The sequence below is a fragment of the Guyanagaster necrorhizus genome (assembly GCF_019112545.1).
Source record: "Guyanagaster necrorhizus MCA 3950 unplaced genomic scaffold BT62scaffold_2, whole genome shotgun sequence".
NCBI classification, from domain to species: Eukaryota; Fungi; Basidiomycota; class Agaricomycetes; order Agaricales; family Physalacriaceae; genus Guyanagaster; species Guyanagaster necrorhizus.
Window position 1 is genome coordinate 1,478,594 of NW_025064881.1, and position 18,808 is coordinate 1,497,401.

The 18,808-nt window shown below is 48.5% G+C and overlaps 7 protein-coding genes across 7 annotated transcripts; 3 read left to right on the forward strand and 4 right to left on the reverse strand.

Moving 5' to 3' along the window:
- The first annotated feature begins 37 nt into the window (after nucleotides 1-37).
- Nucleotides 38-2,131, forward strand: BT62DRAFT_960075 (uncharacterized protein). Its single transcript, XM_043188529.1, has 9 exons — nucleotides 38-201; nucleotides 263-432; nucleotides 480-513; nucleotides 569-600; nucleotides 649-839; nucleotides 890-1,576; nucleotides 1,628-1,644; nucleotides 1,699-1,927; nucleotides 1,986-2,131. The coding sequence occupies exons 1-8, from the start codon at nucleotides 175-177 to the stop codon at nucleotides 1,726-1,728; spliced, it is 1,188 nt and encodes a 395-aa protein (XP_043045561.1). The 5' UTR covers nucleotides 38-174; the 3' UTR covers nucleotides 1,729-1,927; nucleotides 1,986-2,131.
- A 73-nt stretch (nucleotides 2,132-2,204) lies between these two features.
- Nucleotides 2,205-3,445, reverse strand: BT62DRAFT_1031664 (Ribokinase-like protein; the record flags this gene model as incomplete). The annotated part of the gene is made up of 5 exons (XM_043178341.1): nucleotides 2,205-2,246; nucleotides 2,296-2,908; nucleotides 2,957-3,123; nucleotides 3,180-3,258; nucleotides 3,306-3,445. 5 exons carry the CDS (start codon nucleotides 3,443-3,445, stop codon nucleotides 2,205-2,207), a joined length of 1,041 nt encoding a protein of 346 aa, XP_043045562.1.
- On the forward strand, nucleotides 2,990-5,043 carry BT62DRAFT_926270 (RCC1/BLIP-II). Its single transcript, XM_043184991.1, is given in 3 exon segments — nucleotides 2,990-4,625; nucleotides 4,643-4,645; nucleotides 4,675-5,043. 1 exon segment carries the CDS (start codon nucleotides 3,470-3,472, stop codon nucleotides 4,613-4,615), a length of 1,146 nt encoding a protein of 381 aa, XP_043045563.1. The 5' UTR covers nucleotides 2,990-3,469; the 3' UTR covers nucleotides 4,616-4,625; nucleotides 4,643-4,645; nucleotides 4,675-5,043.
- A 62-nt stretch (nucleotides 5,044-5,105) lies between these two features.
- BT62DRAFT_999805 (uncharacterized protein) lies at nucleotides 5,106-5,467 on the reverse strand (the record flags this gene model as incomplete). The annotated part of the gene is made up of 4 exons (XM_043190844.1): nucleotides 5,106-5,144; nucleotides 5,194-5,275; nucleotides 5,330-5,391; nucleotides 5,444-5,467. 4 exons carry the CDS (start codon nucleotides 5,465-5,467, stop codon nucleotides 5,106-5,108), a joined length of 207 nt encoding a protein of 68 aa, XP_043045564.1.
- Nucleotides 5,468-5,698: 231 nt separating this feature from the next.
- On the forward strand, nucleotides 5,699-11,410 carry BT62DRAFT_1031665 (P-loop containing nucleoside triphosphate hydrolase protein; the record flags this gene model as incomplete). The annotated part of the gene is made up of 20 exons (XM_043178342.1): nucleotides 5,699-5,773; nucleotides 5,830-5,916; nucleotides 5,963-6,358; nucleotides 6,410-6,509; nucleotides 6,566-6,605; nucleotides 6,657-6,773; nucleotides 6,828-7,245; nucleotides 7,293-7,546; nucleotides 7,599-7,933; nucleotides 7,984-8,000; nucleotides 8,054-8,146; nucleotides 8,198-9,295; nucleotides 9,347-9,556; nucleotides 9,605-9,727; nucleotides 9,780-9,893; nucleotides 9,948-10,371; nucleotides 10,424-10,729; nucleotides 10,778-10,897; nucleotides 10,958-11,020; nucleotides 11,070-11,410. 20 exons carry the CDS (start codon nucleotides 5,699-5,701, stop codon nucleotides 11,408-11,410), a joined length of 4,731 nt encoding a protein of 1,576 aa, XP_043045565.1.
- A 7-nt stretch (nucleotides 11,411-11,417) lies between these two features.
- BT62DRAFT_990399 (cytochrome P450) lies at nucleotides 11,418-16,030 on the reverse strand (the record flags this gene model as incomplete). Its single annotated transcript, XM_043190225.1, has 10 exons — nucleotides 11,418-11,793; nucleotides 11,844-11,951; nucleotides 12,012-13,150; nucleotides 13,199-13,434; nucleotides 13,488-13,885; nucleotides 14,087-14,263; nucleotides 14,315-15,357; nucleotides 15,404-15,433; nucleotides 15,495-15,772; nucleotides 15,868-16,030. The coding sequence occupies 10 exons, from the start codon at nucleotides 16,028-16,030 to the stop codon at nucleotides 11,541-11,543; spliced, it is 3,825 nt and encodes a 1,274-aa protein (XP_043045566.1). The 3' UTR covers nucleotides 11,418-11,540.
- Nucleotides 16,031-16,511: 481 nt separating this feature from the next.
- Nucleotides 16,512-18,678, reverse strand: BT62DRAFT_999809 (alcohol oxidase; the record flags this gene model as incomplete). Its single annotated transcript, XM_043190845.1, has 11 exons — nucleotides 16,512-16,885; nucleotides 16,948-17,032; nucleotides 17,087-17,314; nucleotides 17,372-17,502; nucleotides 17,560-17,792; nucleotides 17,832-17,989; nucleotides 18,061-18,167; nucleotides 18,214-18,305; nucleotides 18,357-18,371; nucleotides 18,431-18,499; nucleotides 18,554-18,678. 11 exons carry the CDS (start codon nucleotides 18,676-18,678, stop codon nucleotides 16,512-16,514), a joined length of 1,617 nt encoding a protein of 538 aa, XP_043045567.1.
- Nucleotides 18,679-18,808: the final 130 nt, after the last annotated feature.

An 18,808-nucleotide genomic window follows, 5' to 3' on the forward strand; every position in this document is an offset into this window, starting at 1 on the left:
CTTAGGCAGACCGGAAGGCTTGTTTACTTAAGGGGCTCTTGCGTTATTACCACTACAAGCACCGACATCGGCACCTAGGATCTGCTCTCCTTCTGCCTTTTCCTGCGGCATATTCGGTCTAACAGACCCCTTGGCATGTACTCATAGAGTACAGATATATTCTTGTAGTTAAATATGGTAAAAGTAATCACGGATGAGCAGGTGAGACCTCGGTTTCGCTTGCAGCTCTACCACTGACCGGTACCTACCTCTGCACCTCCAGCCACCGCCTGAACGGAGAGACGCGACGAAGAAGAAGGTTACAGCAAAGAAGAAGAATGCTACCACAGGGGTGTGGCCTTGCAAGATCAACGGATGTAACAAACAGTTCGCGCGGGAGGCAGACTTGAAGAGACACCAGAGGACAACGAAACTGCATTCGATGCCCGGATTGTACGTGCCTGAGCTCTGTAAATCGCGTCTATACTAACGTTCTGCAGCTCATGCCCTCAATGTGACGCTACCTTTACAAGGGTGAGTACATTCACGTCGGATTTTCCAGTACCGAGGTTATTCACGACGGCGCTAGACTGATGCTCTCCGGCGCCATCAAAAGTCAAGGTCGATTGGTTTCAATCTTTCTACGTGCAGCTGCTGAGGACATCGTAGACATAACGGCATAGTGATCGAGGCAATGAACCAGGAACTACTCAACGAGGACCCTTCAAGGAGTAGCAGTATTGCGCCGTCCATCAAAGGCAAGGAACCTATGTTACACTCCGCTCAAGGAAAATCTGTGGTATCTGGACCAGCTACTGGCCATTCCAGTTATTACCGTCAACATACCGCACACTCAAGCAGTACCCTTCTTTTTCCTCTACCGATAAACGTTGTCTAATCAATTATCTAGCGTATGTACCTGAATATACGCAGGTAGGCTTGCCTACGTCTGCCACCCGCCTTAACGGCGCGACGAATTGGGCTCAGTCTCAGTCATGGCCTGAGGGTGTACCACCACCTACCGCTATAGGATACCCCATATACTATACACCCTCCCCTTATTACCGCCAGAACGGGGTCACTTCTGTACCTCAGCATCAACCTCCAACTGAAACAGATTACCGCGCAGGTTCCTCATCGAGAACCCAATCACCCCATCAAACCGCCCAATCCCGCTTGGGGACTCCCCACAACGATTCTAATTCCTCCCCATCTGGACCAGAGACTCCTGATGGCGATCAGCAAATGTCAACTTCAAACGAGCCAGCTACGGTAAACCCTTCGGATGTGGACACTCTTACAGAAGAGGAGATGAAGGTCCTCTCGATGCAGCTCACTCATGCAGCAATGGAAGCCGTACTCAATAACGCCAAGTACCCGCGGCGGGAAAGTTTGCATGGCGTTAATTTGGAGGAAATCAATTCGCGGTGGTCAAGTCCACCTCAGCTAGAGAGTGATTTGGACCACGGTGAGGATGCTAGAATGTCTCCCGAGGAACGTACGGGATCGGGTTTGCTCTCGTATGGGACGGCTCTTGATCGTCCTGAGCCCATGGAGCATATGCTGACGGAAGATGGCGAGCCGATGCTTAACCCAGGTACGTTGTTATCAATATTCTTGGTTCCGTCTGACTGTCAGCTGTATATAGCGGAGCTCCTGACACAAGTAAGAGTCAATTGAGTGTATCCGCACTGAATCCAGCACCTAATGTTTCAAAAGGAATCTCTCGCTTCTCCCCCTCCTTCATGACTTCAAGATTGGTTGGACTTGTAGTGATTCTGACGCTTTACTGTATAACACTATCTCCTTCCCTACCGTCAAGCATGTAAGCTTTGTCGTTACTTTAGTATCGGCACAGTCGATTTTTGCTAGGTTCCGTGTTTATGGTAGCCTTTGATTTTGGTCAGACTCGTGTACAACAATATGCCGGGCATTGCTCTACATTATCGTGAGTATCTATCTATATTACTGCTTGCGATTTATAATGATTTTACAACCCTTTCTAGGGTTATTCATAATTCGTAACAGCCTGATTAATACATGAATTGTGCATCGGACAACAGCAATGAAACACTAAAGCACGCAAAAAATACAAATTGATTTGTTGATCTACTATATGCTACAGATTATAGCTGTGGAGAGCCAAAATTGCGCAAAGGTATAGGCCCGTCGATACCGTCTGTTGAAAGAGGGATGAAAGGCGATGCACTCGATGAAATTTTGCATTACAGGACTTGTACTTTGGGCCACTTGAACTGCGGTCCGACCTATGTAGCATGAATCAGTATTATTCGATGCAAAGCAGGGTTGATATACCTCTTGGATACTCATTGACGCGAGTTTGTGCCCGACCTCAACAGATTCGTCCAAGGACTTGCCAGCGACGTAGGCGCCCAAGAAGCCACCAGCAAAGGCGTCTCCTGCTCCGTTTGTGTCCACGATTTCCTCGTCCTTGAGAGCGTGGACAGCATAAATCTTGGGGCTGTCACATTCCGCAGAGCTGACAAGGACTGTCGACTCGGCACCGTGGGTAATAACGACGATACGAGGCCGTGAGGCATTAGACTTGGGAAGCATAGCAATAGCCTTGCCTACCGCGGGGAGATCAGTAGGAGTAAGATGCCCATTGGCGTTTGCCCAAGACTCTGCCTCTGCCTCGTTACAGATGATGATGTCGGTGTGCGGGATGACGGTTTGTAGGGCGGCACCGAAGAATTGGGGAATGAAAGGAGCAGAAAAGTTGAGGACGGAGACTTTTCCGGAAGCACTGACTTGTTTGCTCAAGTCGCTGATGATGGACGCACCGTGCGTAAGGAAGTAACCTTCAAAGTAGAATACTTCGGCACCGGCGACTAGAGAGAGGACTTGAGGAGAAGAGAGATGGGACTGGTCGTATTTCTCGGCGGCACGTAGGGTTGTCACCAAGGATCTACCTTGCTATGAGCAAAGATTTTGAAGGTAGGGGGCGGCGGCTTACCGATGATGTCCGGTGATGATCACCGCACAAGCACCAGTTTTTTCGCCCTTCTTCACTTGGTAGGCCTCCAGTAGCCCTTCCCGCTTGTTGGCTGCTTTGAGCTGCTCAGCGAGATCGTCGTCGCCGACACATCCGGTGTAGACAACGGAGTTTGGAGGGAGGAGGTACTGAATAAAGAGACGTTCAGTCTTCGGATGCTCGGTTTGGCAGCTGGAATGCTCACCGCAGCCCCACGAGCAGCATTCTGTGCTGCACCCCCAGCGACATAGGTCACCTTGTGATTCTTCACGATGTCCTCGTATCTATGCAGATGTCAAACGGAGGCTGCGGTAAATTTTTTGGGCCGTACATAGGAGCCTGCTGCTCCTCAGCGAGGATGGCATCGTTTGCATTCAGTCCATACTTGGCCAACAGATCCTCGCCATTCGTGACCTGCATGTCGAGCAAGGGGTTACCCATGCAGAAGAGGGCGGGGGTCGTCGAGGCCATGGTGGAAGAGAAGAAGGATAATCGATGACCAGATCAGGCCATAATATTACAGATGTCATTCAGCACGTCCACTACGTTATGATATTCCTCGTGTCTGCTGGCTCGAACGCTCACGGACAGCTGGCCAATGGAACGATAGACGATTCTCATACATTCGCGGCGTGTATATTCAAAGATCTGCCACCTGGCTGTCGGATTATCGACCTCTGTTGCGGTGCCAATCACACCTTGCTTCTGCTTGAGACCGGGGATGGGATACACGAGCTTTGGGGGTGCGGAGACGGTCGTGCAGGCCAGCTAGGACCGGACTGGGTCGAGCCAAGCACCTCTTTTCGCCCTGTAATGCTCAATTGTGATGGATACGCCCCTAAACTGATATCGGCGTCCTGGGAGACGTCGTATGTCGTTCTGGCGTGTCCTGGTCAGAGGGACGTGCTGATCTCTATGGGTGCTAATGACTTCGGCGATCTTGGAGTAGGAACGTCTCGCTCAGCAGTGGACTTTCACGTTGTTGAGCTGCCATGCAACGGAGAGACTATCACTGCGCTGCATGCGGGCCAGCATCATGTCGTGACCCAAGTAGATGGAGCTCAATTGGTGGGCTGGGGCCTCTCTCGCCATGGACAGCTGGGAGAACCCAAGTCCAAAGTCGCGATCCCACGAATAATATCCGTTGACGGCCAGATCAAGTCATTTGCCCTTGGCGCTCATCATACTGTTCTCCTTCTCACCTCTGGCCATGTTGTAGGGCTAGGCTCTAACCGGAAAGAGCAGTTGCATGGGCTGGAGACGTCGAGTGACGTTCGATTGGTGGGCTGTACGTGGAATGGGACATATGCGGTTCTAGGTGACCAGATACATTCCACGGGGAGCCATTCCAAAGGACAGCTTGGTAGGAGTCCGACAGATCCGTATGTTAAGCTCCCCCAGAATCACCACCTGAAGAAACTGGCCTGTGGCACGGAGCACGTCCTTGCTTTATTTGACGTCGTCGATGGGGACCCAGAAGTATGGGGTTGGGGGTGGAACGAGCACGGAAATCTCGGTCTTGGTACGACACAAGATATTCGGCACCCAGTGAAAATCTGGCCTCGAGACTCGGCGCCTGTTTCGGGGAACGCTGTGGACATCTGGGCAGGCCCTGGCACCTCTTGGATATGGGTCCAATGAGATGGTCAATTGCTTTCATTTCCTTACGATAGGCGCTAAGAACTAACAGCCTCGAGTCAGCTTGCCTATCGTGAAAGTCGTTAGTCGGCAGAACCTCGCTTACCGACGTTCATGATACGACAAATACTCCGTTTCCCGAACCTAAGGCTAGAGTTTCAAGACTATTCGATATACTTCCTGCGCCCACCGAAAGACAGGGAAGAGATCAAAGCGAATCCAACGTATCACCGAGGGTCTGTCGAATATGTTTTAATCCAACGTAACCAAAGTCATGCGTTGACTATTTACTGCAGAACAGGTTCGATAAATGGCAAATGAGGGGCCGAGATAATACCGTAGCATTACTTTACAAGCAGTATAGTTACAGCAGCATACACCTTTGTCGCGGCATTAATATCAATCTCCGGTGGCCAAGTCCAGATCCGCATGTATTTGGGTGACGGTTACTTCTTTCAGAGGGGCAAGCTGAGATGCAGGTTAGTTCAAGTCGTCAGGAACGAGTCATATAACGTGCCTTTCCGATAAGTATCTAGGGATCCCTTCAGTATTTATCCAAGATGGAGAGGTGGATTGAATACCTGTGCAGCGTCCTTTGATTCGTTGTATTGATGAAGAAGCTTTATATGCCTTTTCACAATCTTTTCGGCGTCTTCATTTTCTCTGTAGAAATTTCAGTGGAGAATTCTTCCGAAATGAGGTCTTAGGGCGTAGTACCCCAACTCCGTCTGCAGGTGTTCCACTTCGGTTTCCAGAGCGGCTATCCGGGCTTCTTGTTTCTGCTAATTATTCAAGGTAATGAATCAGGAAAGGACAGATAACGGCCTTTACCTTTATGGAAAAGGCTACGTGCATGGTGGTGAGTATTAGAAAAGAAGTACCAGTTGTGTGACGTGTTGTTTACGCGTTATTTGGTGAGTGACGTCATGTGGCGCCAATCTCGGCGTGCTGGTCCCCACGGCAGCAATGTGACGGTGTAACTGCGATTACTGTGCAACTGGTATATAAGTTCCGGTCCTCATGCCGGCCTCGAAAGCCCCTCGGTCCTGTATCTTACTTCGACCAGACTCTCAGCAATACTGAACAATGAAGGGCCTTTTCTGGCGCCAGTTTGCCATTCTCTTCTGGAAGAACTGGATCGTCTTGTTGAGGCATCCATTCGTGCGTGTGCAAAACGTTGCGCCTAGGGACTGACATTTATGCTCTTCTTCATGTAGCTGAACTTCTTGCGGTGCTTCGTCTTGCCCGTCGCATTTGGAATATTTCTTGCAGTTGCGCAGCTATTCTTAACAAAGCCCAATAATGTGCGTGCCTTCCATTCTGTCGTCTCTTTCTACTGACTACCAGTAGTATGGCATAGGAAACCCCGTATCCATATATTCTCTGAGACAGGAGCTGGATCCTAACTACGCATTGCTATGGGCTGACAGCACAGATGGGACGAGTGATCCCTCGCCAGCAAGTATCATCGCTCGCATTACACAAAATTTTACGACATCGCAGTTAGCAGTAGTTCGACAACTAGATTCTCCGGATGACATTCCCTCTGCATGCCCTCAAAACTTCAACCTATTCTCAGAGTGCTTTGCTGCCATCGCATTCTACAACATTCCTGATAACGGAAGTGCTGCGAATCCAATTAACTACACTATTCACGCAGATGCTGGACTTGCTCATATAGATGTCGTCAAGCACTCGAGCGACTTTGAGAAGCGTATTCTTCCTTTACAGTGGGCAATAGACCAGGTCAAGCTGATCGTTATCAAGGTCGCACCGTATGTTAATCAGAGAGTCTAGGCTATCATTGAACTCAAGACTGGTGAACAAGCTCCCACCCCGATTCAATGGCCTTTTACCCAGGAAACCAATGAGGAGCAAAATACACTGACTCGTCTTAGTTCGTAACATATGCCCGGTCTACGTCCCTCGTCAGTGACATATCTTCCGTTTTAGGCTATATTCGTGGGCTCCGAACGCTCCTTGTATTGTTACTGTGAGTTTCCATGGAAATGAAGACATGCTGCCAGCGTGAATACAATTGAAGGTTTATATGCTTTGTTGGGATATCTTATCAGCTGCCCGGTGCTGTTACTACAGAACGTGCCAATCTCATCACGGCACATATGAAAGCTATGGGTCTCCTGGACTCGGCCAGAATCTTGTAGGGCTGTTCCAATTTAATTTCTTGCCTTTTACCCTAACATCATACTCCCAGGTCCTGGCATATAAGCATCTCTCTAGCCTATCTTCCGGCATGGGTCATTGTATCTTTGATTTGGCACTACCGGATTTTCTCAAAAACCAACGCTGGATTGGTAGTCGTCGTCCATCTTCTTCTTGGACTGTCGTTGGCTAGCTGGTCTTTCTTCGTCGCAGCTCCGTTCGGAAAGAGTCCTCATCTAGCTGCAGTCGCGTCGACGTTCTTATCCATCCTTTTTTCCATAATAGCTCTTGTCCTTAGCCATCTCGGTAATGTGGGGGCATTCATCTTCACGATTGTTTTCCCCCCTGGATACTACATATTCGCTATACGTGTCATGTGCGGGTTTGAGAACAACCTGCTTGCAACGAATGTACTTCAGGGCGATCCAGATAATGGTCTTCACCTACTTCCTCTCCTTATTGCGGCTATCGTAAGTATCAAGATTATCCAGAGTCTTTCTCACGAAATCCCCGATAGATTAACATATTTTTGTGGCCTGTGCTCACTGCTCTTCTTGAAAGACGGCTGTACGATGCCCGAAACCTATCAAAACCGAAAGGTGATGAAAAAAAGCATTCTATCCCCGACAACGTAGCAGTCTCCATCAAAAATCTTGGAAAGACATTTTCGACATCCCTATTTAGGCCTCAGAAGAACATTGTCACTGCAGTCGACGGTCTGTCCCTTGACATCCCAAAGTATGGCATCTCTGTTCTTTTGGGATCTAACGGGTGAAGCTGTCTGCTATTCTATCCCTTCCACTCTAACATGATAACCTCTTAGCGCCGGAAAATCCACAGTGCTTTCCGTACTGGGCGGGCTCACGGGCCGTACCCGAGGTTCGGTGCTCTTTGAAGGTGGAGTTGAGCGTCCTCAGTCTGGGACACTGGGCATCGTTTCCCAAAAGAATGTTCTCTTCCCCGAGCTTACTTGTTATCAAACCCTACGTGTTTGGCGGGCAGTCAAATGGTCCGGTGATAACTCCGATGATGAAGATATTGAACAACTATTGAGAGATTGTGACTTGGAGCAGAAGATCCACGCAAATGCGAGCACCCTCTCCGGCGGACAGAAGCGGAAACTGCAGTTAGCCATTGGCCTTATTGGAGGTTCTAAAGGTAGCCACAGTTTTATCTACATGAAACTAAACTTAATCTTCTTCTGCAAGTCCTTCTAGTCGATGAAGTATTTACCTGCATCCTTATGATTCGCTAACGAAGTTAACGATCTTCCAATAGTGTACCTCCGGCGTCGATCCTTTGTCGCGCAGAGCACTTTGGAGGACCTTGACTTCTTTTCGGCAAGAGCGGACTATCATATTCACCACTCACGTATGTCGATTTATCGAGGTGGTGTTCTTTCCCTAACTTCTTATATAATAGTTCCTGGATGAAGCGGATCTATTGGCGGACAACATTGCCATCCTTGCAGCACCAGGAAAACTTGTAGCAAATGGTTCTCCGGTATCTCTCAAACATGATCTCGGAGAAGGTTACGTCGTTCAAGTGACATTCCATCCGTCCCTGACAGGAGACGAATCCGGAGTACCGGCCCGTTTGCTCCATCAAATCCGAAGTGATGTTCCATCCGCATATTTGTTCACAGCAGCCCCCAATCAGGTATCGTATCATCTGAAGTCCAAAGATTCCAGAGACGTCGAAAAGGTTCTCCAGATTGTCGAAACCGAAAAGCATGTTTTGAACATCGCATCGTACGATGTCATTGGAACCACCATCGAAGACATATTCCTCGACCTTATGGCGAAAAACGATCCTCAAGCATTCGACGAAAAGTATACGCACCGCAGCACGTCTTCCTCCTTTTCCGTAGAAGATCTACCTTCCTTACAGCTTTCAAACGGACGTCGCATGTCTCCACTCCAACAGGCCAAGACGATATTCGTCAAGAGAACACTAATCGCTCGAAGAAGTTGGCTCGCTCCAGCTTTGTCTGTCCTTGTGGCTATCGCAGCGTCAGCTATTCCCTTAGTGTTCATACGTGGTTTACAACCTTCCTGCGTGAAATCGTTCTCTACATCGACTAATATACCACTGTATCTTCCGATATCTCCTATGGCTACATCTGCGATTAGTCTCGGTGCTCAGGTTCTAAACACACCTCCCGGCCTTATCTTCAGCCTGGGTAATAGCACGTCTAGTCTATCTGTGGAGGATATCCTCGACAATGATACGTTCGTTGACACAATCCGTCAAAATTACCGCGCTTTAGCCTTGGGCGGTGTGTCTATGAATTTGAGTACGGGATCATCACTGCTTGCCTGGGAAGCAACAGCTCCAGGCCTCACTGGCGCTGCTATGCTTAACCTTGTGAGCAACATCCTGTTCAACAATGCACTGAACTCCTCCGGTCAAAACGCCAGCTTCCCGACGGTTATACAAGCGAACTACGAGAGTTTCCCTCCGGTTGAAGCTGGGACGCTTTTTGCTCTTAAGTGGGTCGCGTTCTTTGGTGCTGCTATGGTGCGCGCTGTTTCGTTTACTTCCCTTCTGATGTTGACTTTCTGGATCGAGTCTGTGTATCCAGCTTTCTATGCTCTATATGTATCAAGAGAACGTCGTTCTGCCGTTCAGGCGATGCAATTTTCTAATGGACTATCAGACCCTATGGGTCTTTGGCTAGGCCATATTCTCTTCGATGCCATTCTCGCCTTCATTTCTTCTACAATTATCATTATTATCTTTGCAGCTGCTTCGGACCAGTTTCATGGGTTGGGATTATTTGTAAGTTCCACTAGTATGAACTGTTGCAGGATCCTGATATTTTGTCAGTGGCTTGTCATGGTGCTGTATGGCATTGCGGCAACCTTGTTCGCATACTGCACATCTTTGGCGGTATCCACACCACTCGCGGCGTTCGCTGCTGTGGCTGCTTATGAAATTGTCATGCTTGTGGTGCGTACCTGACCATATTTTAGCGCGTCCATCGTTAATCTGTTATTATCAGCTGTATTTGGCGGGTTATCTGCTGACTCTCACATACGCTAAAACGTCTGAGGCCAATAATATCATCACTATTATCCACTTTACGCTCTCCCTGTTGTCACCGATTGCCAGTGTGGTGGGTTTTCAGCCTTTTCCCCCTGTTGTCAATACAAACGTTGCCTCAATGTAGACTCGAGCAGCTCTGGTATCTGTCAATCTCTTCTCACTGCTTTGTACAAACAGTGAGACCGTGTCTGCATCACATATGGCGACGATCATGCGATATGGGGGACCTATCGTCTACCTGATTGTATATATCTTTGTTCTTTTCGGCATTCTGATATGGGTGGATTCCGGCTCATCGCTGCCTCCAGTCTGGTCTCGAAAAGTGTTTCAAAGAAAACCAGACACCCACTTGAGACGACAGCTAGACGTTGTTGCTGAAGCGGATCATGCTTCGTCTTCCAACGACCTTCTCCGTGTTCTTGGGGTTACTAAAACATTCGGTGATAGCAAAGTTGTCGATGATGTCACTCTGAGTGCTTCCCTCGACACGGTTTTTGCGCTTCTAGGACCGAACGGCGCTGGTAAAACAACAGCTTTCAACGTCATCCGTAAGTCTATCCACGAATATATGCGTTGATTTGAACTGATTATTCCCCGAAGGCGGGGATGTGACACCTGACAGAGGCGATGTTTACATCGCCGGAGAATCAGTTGTTCATCATCCAAGAAGAGCGCGGTTTGCTTTGGGAGTTTGCCCTCAGTTCACCGCTATAGACTCTCATCTCACTGTGAGGGAACATCTGGAAATATATGGAAGACTGAAAGGCTTAGAAAGGGGACTGGAACTTCGGAACAATGTCAATTCGTTGCTTAAGGCGACTTCCCTTGCCACCTACGCAGATCGATTAGCGAGTAAACTTTCCGGAGGAAACCAAAGGAAACTCTCACTTGCAATTGCTTTGATTGGTCCGTGTTCTGCCGACTAGAAAGCCACTTGTCATGACATTCATCTAGGTAATCCCGCCGTTGTTCTCATTGACGAGTTTTCAACTGGCGTTGACGCAAAGATGAAACGAGATATGTGGAAGACCCTCAGGAATGTCGTGGTAGGCAAAGCAGTCATGATCACTACGCGTAAGTAACATCTTGGTCTCACGATATCATTGACGTACCTCTTGGTTCGTTCTGTGTTAGATTCGATGGAAGAAGCATCTGCTTTGGCAAATAAGGTTGGCATACTGGCCAAACGCCTTCTCGGTGAGACTCCCTCCTTGCGTTACCTCCATTCCTACTAACGCCACCTTAGCTGTCGGCACTACGGAATCCCTATCAGCGCGCTATCCCGCATACGAAGTCCACTTCACCTGTCGGACACACGAAGAGACCACTAAAGCTCAGATTCTAATGGCGCATATACCCGAAACACGTATGGCCGATGATGTCGCCACACGATTCGAAGTTCCTATAAGTGACGGTTTCTCACTTGCCCAACTATTCCAGGTCTTATCAAGGCACGGAGACTTCTCTGAATATACGGTGGAAAGGGCTACTCTGGAGAGCGTATTTCTGAAAGTTATTCGGGAGAATAACGTGTCTGAAGAGGATCATATTCGACAGCGTAGATGGTGGTCACGGTGGTTCCCGTGATTGTTTTACAATAGCAAGCAATAATATTAACAATCCTGGCGTATATCTATGCGATGGTATGTGCATGCCCTATAGATGTCCCCAATACTTACATGTGGAATGTCCCAACAACATATATAATTTACCATCTCTACCACCGAAGCCACTCTCCGTACATGTTCGGCCGCTCGCCCCGAATGTACGACTCGAAAGTCCTTTTAATGACTGTCGCCCAGTCCAAATCCCGTTTGTCCTCCTCCACTCTGTCCTGCCACGGATCCTCATTCACTGTTGATGTGAACGTCAGTGATTCACTGTTTAGAGCTCGTCGGGCCCGGTCTTCGACCGCCTTGAATCGCGGCCCGAGGTCAGGCCAGTTTCGTGAAGGATCAAAGGGTCGCCACCTTGTCAACGAAATGAAATTAAACCCTGAGACGGAGGTAGACATGCTTACCATTGATTATGGTAGTGGTACGAGTACGCGCCCGAAAAGAAACCCTCGAAGCCCAGTGCCTGGGGTGCAGCACTACTCACCGTAGGAGTCTCAAAAAAGTCGGAAAACCTGCGGATAAGCTCAGCTCAGCGACGACTATGTACGGAACCTTTAATGGATCCAACGCACTCTGTGAAATAGGGCTGTGGTGGCCTATTCCGCTGAAACTCTTCAGTATTCAGCCACGCCGAGTCAAAGAGCGCGTCCGGTAAGCGCAGCAAAAGACCATTCATCGCCGCCTCGTTCATGTACTTCGTAATCGTCATTGGATGAAAATCCAGCCCGTTACTGAGCGCCATACGGAAGAGAAATGTTCCTAGCGCTGACCCTTTGCTCATGTGAAGCACCGCAGTGTTGTAGTTCGGTAACCGCGACCAGCGGTAAGCAAACGCGCCCTTCCACCCAAACAGCTCTTCCCAGTCGCGAAGGAGGATCGTGTCCGCGTCCAGATATACCCCGCCGAAACGATGGCAGAGGATAAACCGTGCCATGTCAGAGAGGATAACAGATAGGCGGTCGTATTCAGACGACGATTTTGATCCAAGCCGGTTGATCATCGGGTCACCCGCCACTTTCTTTGTGACCGACGCAGTTCCATTCCCCGATATCTGAGGCTCTTCCTGTGGAACGTGCACCACATGAGCACCTGACTTGAAGAGCGTTTCCATCGAACGCCATTCGTCCTTTAGCTCCGGGACCCCATCCAGTTGCTCCGTGGTATTCCACAATTTAAACTGAATGACATCCTTAAAACGCGGATGCAGGAACGGAGAGGCCCATGGGTTGGACTTGAGTTCTTCGAACATGTCATGGAGTGCAGACGGGTTGGGGACGGCCGCGGCTGGACCTGGATTAACCCAAAGCCAAAACTGTGCGCGACAAGCTGAAGTGTCAGGGTAATTCTTGACGTAAAGACCCGTATTCTGGGTGAAAAGGAAGGAGAGGAGGACCATATAGGGCTTGTCCGTGATTGGACCAGCCCAGAACATGTGGAATATGCGAGGATTTTGGGGATCGCAAGGGGACTCGAGAGTGGAGTATGGGCGGTATTGAGCGGGTGGTGGCAGGATCAAGGTTTCCCATTCCCTGGAAGCGGTCGTACCGTCATCAAATGTGGTTGTCGTGGCATCTCGCGAGGGAACAATAGGAGATATCTCTCCTTCTTCTAGAAAAATGTATTTCCAGTCATTCATTGTCCCGCGACGTACACGTTTGCCATTGTCCAGGCCGGCTCCTACGCGAAGAACCTCTAGGCAATCGCGGACATACTGGTCCAGTCATTTTTACGGATTTCAAAGAAAAGCAGGACAACTCACTTTTTTCTTATCGAAATCACAGTGGTCCATAATTACGTCCAAGTCGGCTATGCTCCCTGGTACAGGTCTGGGCGGGTACGCGATATCTGGCGGTCGACTCTGTATGTCAAGGTAAACACGCCTGGGACCAATACCGTTCGTCGTCGGAGAGTACGGGACTAGCGAGCCCGGACTTTTTGGTGAAGGAGGAAGAGCGGGATTGAGAGGTGGTTCTAGGAATCGCAGACTGTCCGGTACTAGGTCAAAATCTGTAAGAACTTGCGAAAAAAGAAAAAAATCAACCACGCACGTTTCCGTCGACTAGGATAATGACCACTCTGTATCTCCCATTCCCATATTCTCTGCAAATCCTCCGGCCTGTAAACGACACTATTCCGCTTGGTCGACTCTGTGGGCCACGATGGTGGTGTCCAAGGCTTGTAGTCATCTTTGGGCCGTGGATGAAAAATGGTGTATATCACCATCACCAACACCGCAAACAGAACAAATGCACCACGTCTACGCCCCAGTCGGGGATTAGGTATCCATACCGGTATTGCACGTCGAGGTACTCCAGGAATGGGTATCGAAACTCGGACGAACCACGGGCTCGGTAGTCGGTGCCCTCCAAGACGAAGTTTTTCCTCGACGGCAGAGGTATAGGCAGGCAGCCCGATAGAGAGACGGGTTTTCTGCTGGCCGTAATACCTATGCGGGAAGGCCATGGGCGTGGGCAATGAGAGGAAATGGTAAAGAAGAGAAAAGGCCGAAGTGTATGTAATTACTGAATGATGGCATTGTAAAGCGGGGAAACTGCGCGTGGCTCTGCTGATCGCGACAGAGAATCTCAAGGTGCCACGTATTCCTGATGTTATTAAATAAAAAACAAGATTTCGTTTCTCTTTCTACGCTATTCGTGGTCGAATAACTACGTTTAAATCTCCTCTAGGGGGCATTACACCGACTCCCATTCGTTCCATGCAAAGTTCGACATTAGGCTGCGGTCCCCTCTCGCTGTCCAGTTCTATTTTCGTATGCGTCAGTAGCAGCGTTAACAGTATCTTAAGCTCCGTCAATGCAAAGTGCCTAGCCAGTCGTCAGTAAATAATCCATAAAATTGGGCAGAAAGACACGGACCTGCCTTCGCAGATAGAAATACCACCTCCGAAAGGCATCGAATGATCCCTGATCTCCTTGCTGTCTTTAAACAGCCTTTGGCCTGCGTCAATTTTCAGATAACGATCAGGCATGAATCTGTGTGCATTTTCGTGGACTTCTTCGTCCATATGCACCGCCCTCGTCACACATATCACCCGCGAATCCTCCTTGAGCTCATACCCAGCAAAAACCGTATCTTTCGTGACTCTCCGAATGGAGAATGTGGACGTGGTCATCCGCAATGTCTCCTTGATTGTGGAGATGAGCAAAGGCATAGATGCGGATATTATCCAGTCATTGTTCTGTGGATGTTGTGGACAGGCCTTGTCAATTTCGTCAATAAGAAGTGCTAGACCGAATCCGTCTGGATGTTGTTGCAGCGAAAGCACAATCACCCAAAACGCCACTACGATTGCGTTGGCTTCTAGTGCCCATAATTCTGAACCCAAGGCGCTTGCAACATCTTTCCTGCTCTGCACTTCACGCTCAGAACTACCAATACGAGCACATACTAAAACACTTACCCAGCCAGCACCTTCAGCGTGCGTCGAGATCCAACTAATCAACTCAAAGGCGTCTTCATGTGGTCTCTGTGCCAAGTATCTGGCTATAGCATCCACAACGCCTTCCCAAGCCTTTCTCGCATCCTTTACCAATAAATACGGCATCTCACCCGCGATAAGATGAAATTTATTGTCAAACGTGCGAAAAGCTGGGTAAGTCTCCTTCGCCGGGAACTCTGTTCCAAAGAACGCATACGCCGCCGCATCATACGATGCTGATAGGATGAATTCGCTCAGGAGCGCCTTCCCCTTGGCGGTCCTCGTCCTGAGGGACTCAATAATAGACTTTTCTGCGAGTTCGGCATAACGGGAGAGAAGAACAGGGATAGCGGTTTGTGAGAGAAGCCTATGGTGCATAGGAAAGTATTCCTGTTGCATGAATCCGTTATAGACTGCTTCGTGAGACATATTGAACACCGTAACGGACATTTCTTTGCGAATGGGGGCGAATTCAAATGTCTATTTACTACATAAGCCAGAATATAGAATGGGGATCCCAACGTACCTTTGAATCACGATAGACAGCACTGATGAGCTGTATCAATGTCAGTGAATTTTCGTTAAGGGGTTGCAGATGGGTACCAATGTATACGCACAGTAGGTGAAGTGATATAAGTCATCGTCTTTCCAACAGCCACCACCCGGAACATAGGTCCAAAGCGTACGGTACAGTTCGCAAAGAAAACGTCAGGGCTCTTGCCCATACTGATAGCAGAGCCCAACCATGGTATTAGATACGGGACAGTGGGGGCCTGTAACGGCCGAGACCATTGCGACCTTCGGTACAGCACAAGAAAGATAAGAACGACTATCACTGAGAGCAATACAAGTTTTTCCTGCCAGCTATCTTGGAGCATTTGGTAGATCATGGAATCTAAGTGGTAAAGACGATTGCAAATTTGGAAACATGAAATGTCAGCAGCCTTATTTGAATGTTCATGTTTGGTCTGTTTCAAGTTGGTCGCCTACCTATAATGTGATAATCACACTGCAAACATCCATCATGCCACCATGGAACTCGTGAAGCCACCATTTTCTGCAGGAAAGGGAAGGAGAACGAGATGTTCTTACGCAAGCTAAGATGTAGTACGCCCGGCTCCTCGGCCCGGATCTCCGCTCTGAAAATTGACATTCTGCGGAATACTATGCTATGTTTTACGCTTGCGAGAGTTGTATGTCAGGATCAGGTAAGAACAATGGATAAGCATGCTGGATTGTACAGAACGTCGCGACTGTCGAAGGAAAAGGAGAAGCAACAAATGCGTCGGTAGATAGACGAAAGATGCAAGCGCGAGAAAATCAGGCCACCCAAGCGATCTTTACACCTCCGAGTCGAACCTGTTGACTGTACACTATACCTTACATAAAATTTACGGTTGAAAGTATTCATCCTTCTGCCTTTGTCAAGAATTTTACAACAGCAAGCGTGGTTTAAATGAAACGCCGAAGGGCGAGGAAGTTCAAATTTCGCAATAATTCATTGCAGGATGCATATTTCAAGGAGTATCCAACCACTTCACCTTGATGAGATCCGCTATAATATAGGTTGGAACTTGAGTATGGCCGGCAGGCACAAATGGCTGCAGCGAACTCAGAATCAGCACCAAAAGCTATCAGGACAAATTCGGACAACCTAGAAAGATAGACGCATCAACCACGTGCAACCCAGATACACCCTTCACGAGAAAATCTGGATCCACAACACCATAATCCGTAAACTTCGGAGACATACTGGCCGTCCCAACGGGATGAGCAGCCGTCCCGACGTTTTCGCGCATATATTCCTCCAGAATTTCGTCCGTTGTCGCATTAACCAAACCACCATAGGCATCCAGGACATAACTCTCCCACGCAGGCGCGGATAGGAATCGTCTGGTGCTCTTTACTGCTTCCATCATAGCAGAAACATCAAATTCACTTGCGAGATTGGCAGGGTCGATGAGTGGAAGATCCAAAGGATCAGAAGAGTTTAATTTGACCGTTCCACCTAGATAGTGCAATCATCGAGTGAGTCGACACGCAAATAGGCGTGACAGGAATTTCACGCACGAGAGGCTGCTGATACAACACAAGTCGCTATGCTCATAAAGTTTCCAGTACCTGGAATAGTGGAAACCGGTATACTCCATGCATTCTGCAAGGCTTGAGATGAGCTACATTCAAGTATCGCAGGACAGGAGCTTCATACCTGGACATCAAGCTCGAGATGGGGAGTGTTCCGTCCAGCTGCCGGATCGTTGACCCTTTCAACGATTGGCGAATCATCGGGAAGACGAGACCAGGCTATGTGACTAAACGGCGTGTCCACCAGTGGTCCCATCTTGGTTTCGTTCCATTGCAGGACAAGGTCATGTTGGTGTGTCAGGTTACGGAAGATGTCGTCCCAGGTGTCCGTGTCGTTGACATACCATTTGTTCTAGAGTATCGGTTGATCAGAAAAGTTCTTGCCGACATCTGGTAAGTCGATAATAACCTGTACGCCTACCTCCGAAAGCTCCACTGCATCGCCAATACCAGAATTGAGCAATATATGCAGTGTCCCTATGGCCCTAGCAGAAAGGATGATTTCTTTTGTTGCTATAACATTAAAGAGCCACGTCGATCCTACGCATAATTATATCGGTTCGGTGCTGGTGAGTACGTGGAAAGTAAGAGATGCACCCTCTGACGAGGCCGAAAATTCTACAATGTCGAAGCTGGGCTCTGACTTGTCACTCTGGATGACTCTGGTCACTTGAGCACCAAGTAATACATGAAGACTTGCCCTGGTGATGAAATTTGGACCCAAGTAGGACACAACAGCGCTATTTCTTTTGCCGTCATTGATCGTGGCTTGCATATATCCTTGTGGGGTGATGTGAGGAGCAGAATTGTACTGAAGAATATTAACACACCTAGACTATTAGGTATTCCAGAATTGACAAAGGGGAAACTCATCGGAGAGCTCGGATGTCACTCGTAGGACCCGTTCATCAGTCGGTTGAGGGTAACCTTGAAGGCTGACTGCGTTCATGCCATCTAAACTATGTATAGCTGGGTCATATTGTCCAATAGTGTTGTGACCATCTGCAGGCGGTACCCATTTTTCATTCTGCAAAAGAAAATACCAAAACCAATGAATATAAACTTAAGCCTTTTGGCACAGTGTTTTAGAATACTGACCTTGAAGAAATAAGTCTTGAGATTCTCCCAAGACCAGCCTGGACCCCCGGTGAAATTCACATAACAGTTGTAATCCTCCGGAGGGCAGCGGATATAAATCACGGCATCTATAAACCGGTGAATATTAAATCCAAAGCATCTCCCATAACATACTGATGGACGTGCTTCCCCAAGCACATGACCTCTCGGAAATGTGGTAGTTCTGTTGTTGAGTCAGGGTTGCACGGTAGTCCGAGTAATTCCAACTGTATGGGTCATTCTCCAATAATCCCACTAGATATGGTATTTCAATCTACAGCAGGTCGCGGTCGCTGAGAGAAGGAATGTCAATAATACGTGAATAGGATGGATACTATTTCTTGACACTCACGATGGACCGGCTTTAAGAACAAGAACTGAAAAATCTTCCTCGGTCAAACGATTAGCTACAACGGCGCCCCTGCACCACCTTGAAGTACATGAAATCAGGTCGCCTGAGTTAAAGGTAGCAAACGTACCACCGATAATCACGAAATCAAACTTAGTACCAGGGAGATCGGCTATGCTCTCATAAATCGCGCCGTAGCAAGACAAAGTACACAGAAAAAGACTGGACAGCAGCGGTAAATGAAGAAGCATCGTTGCAGCTCTTGAAGTGGCATTGACGGGCCTTAAATAACGTCTGAGTTTCGACATCAAAGATCATCTGGATAAAGACTCAGAGCCAAGGCCGTCATCGCGCGTCACGCGTCATCCTCAGAAGAGAACT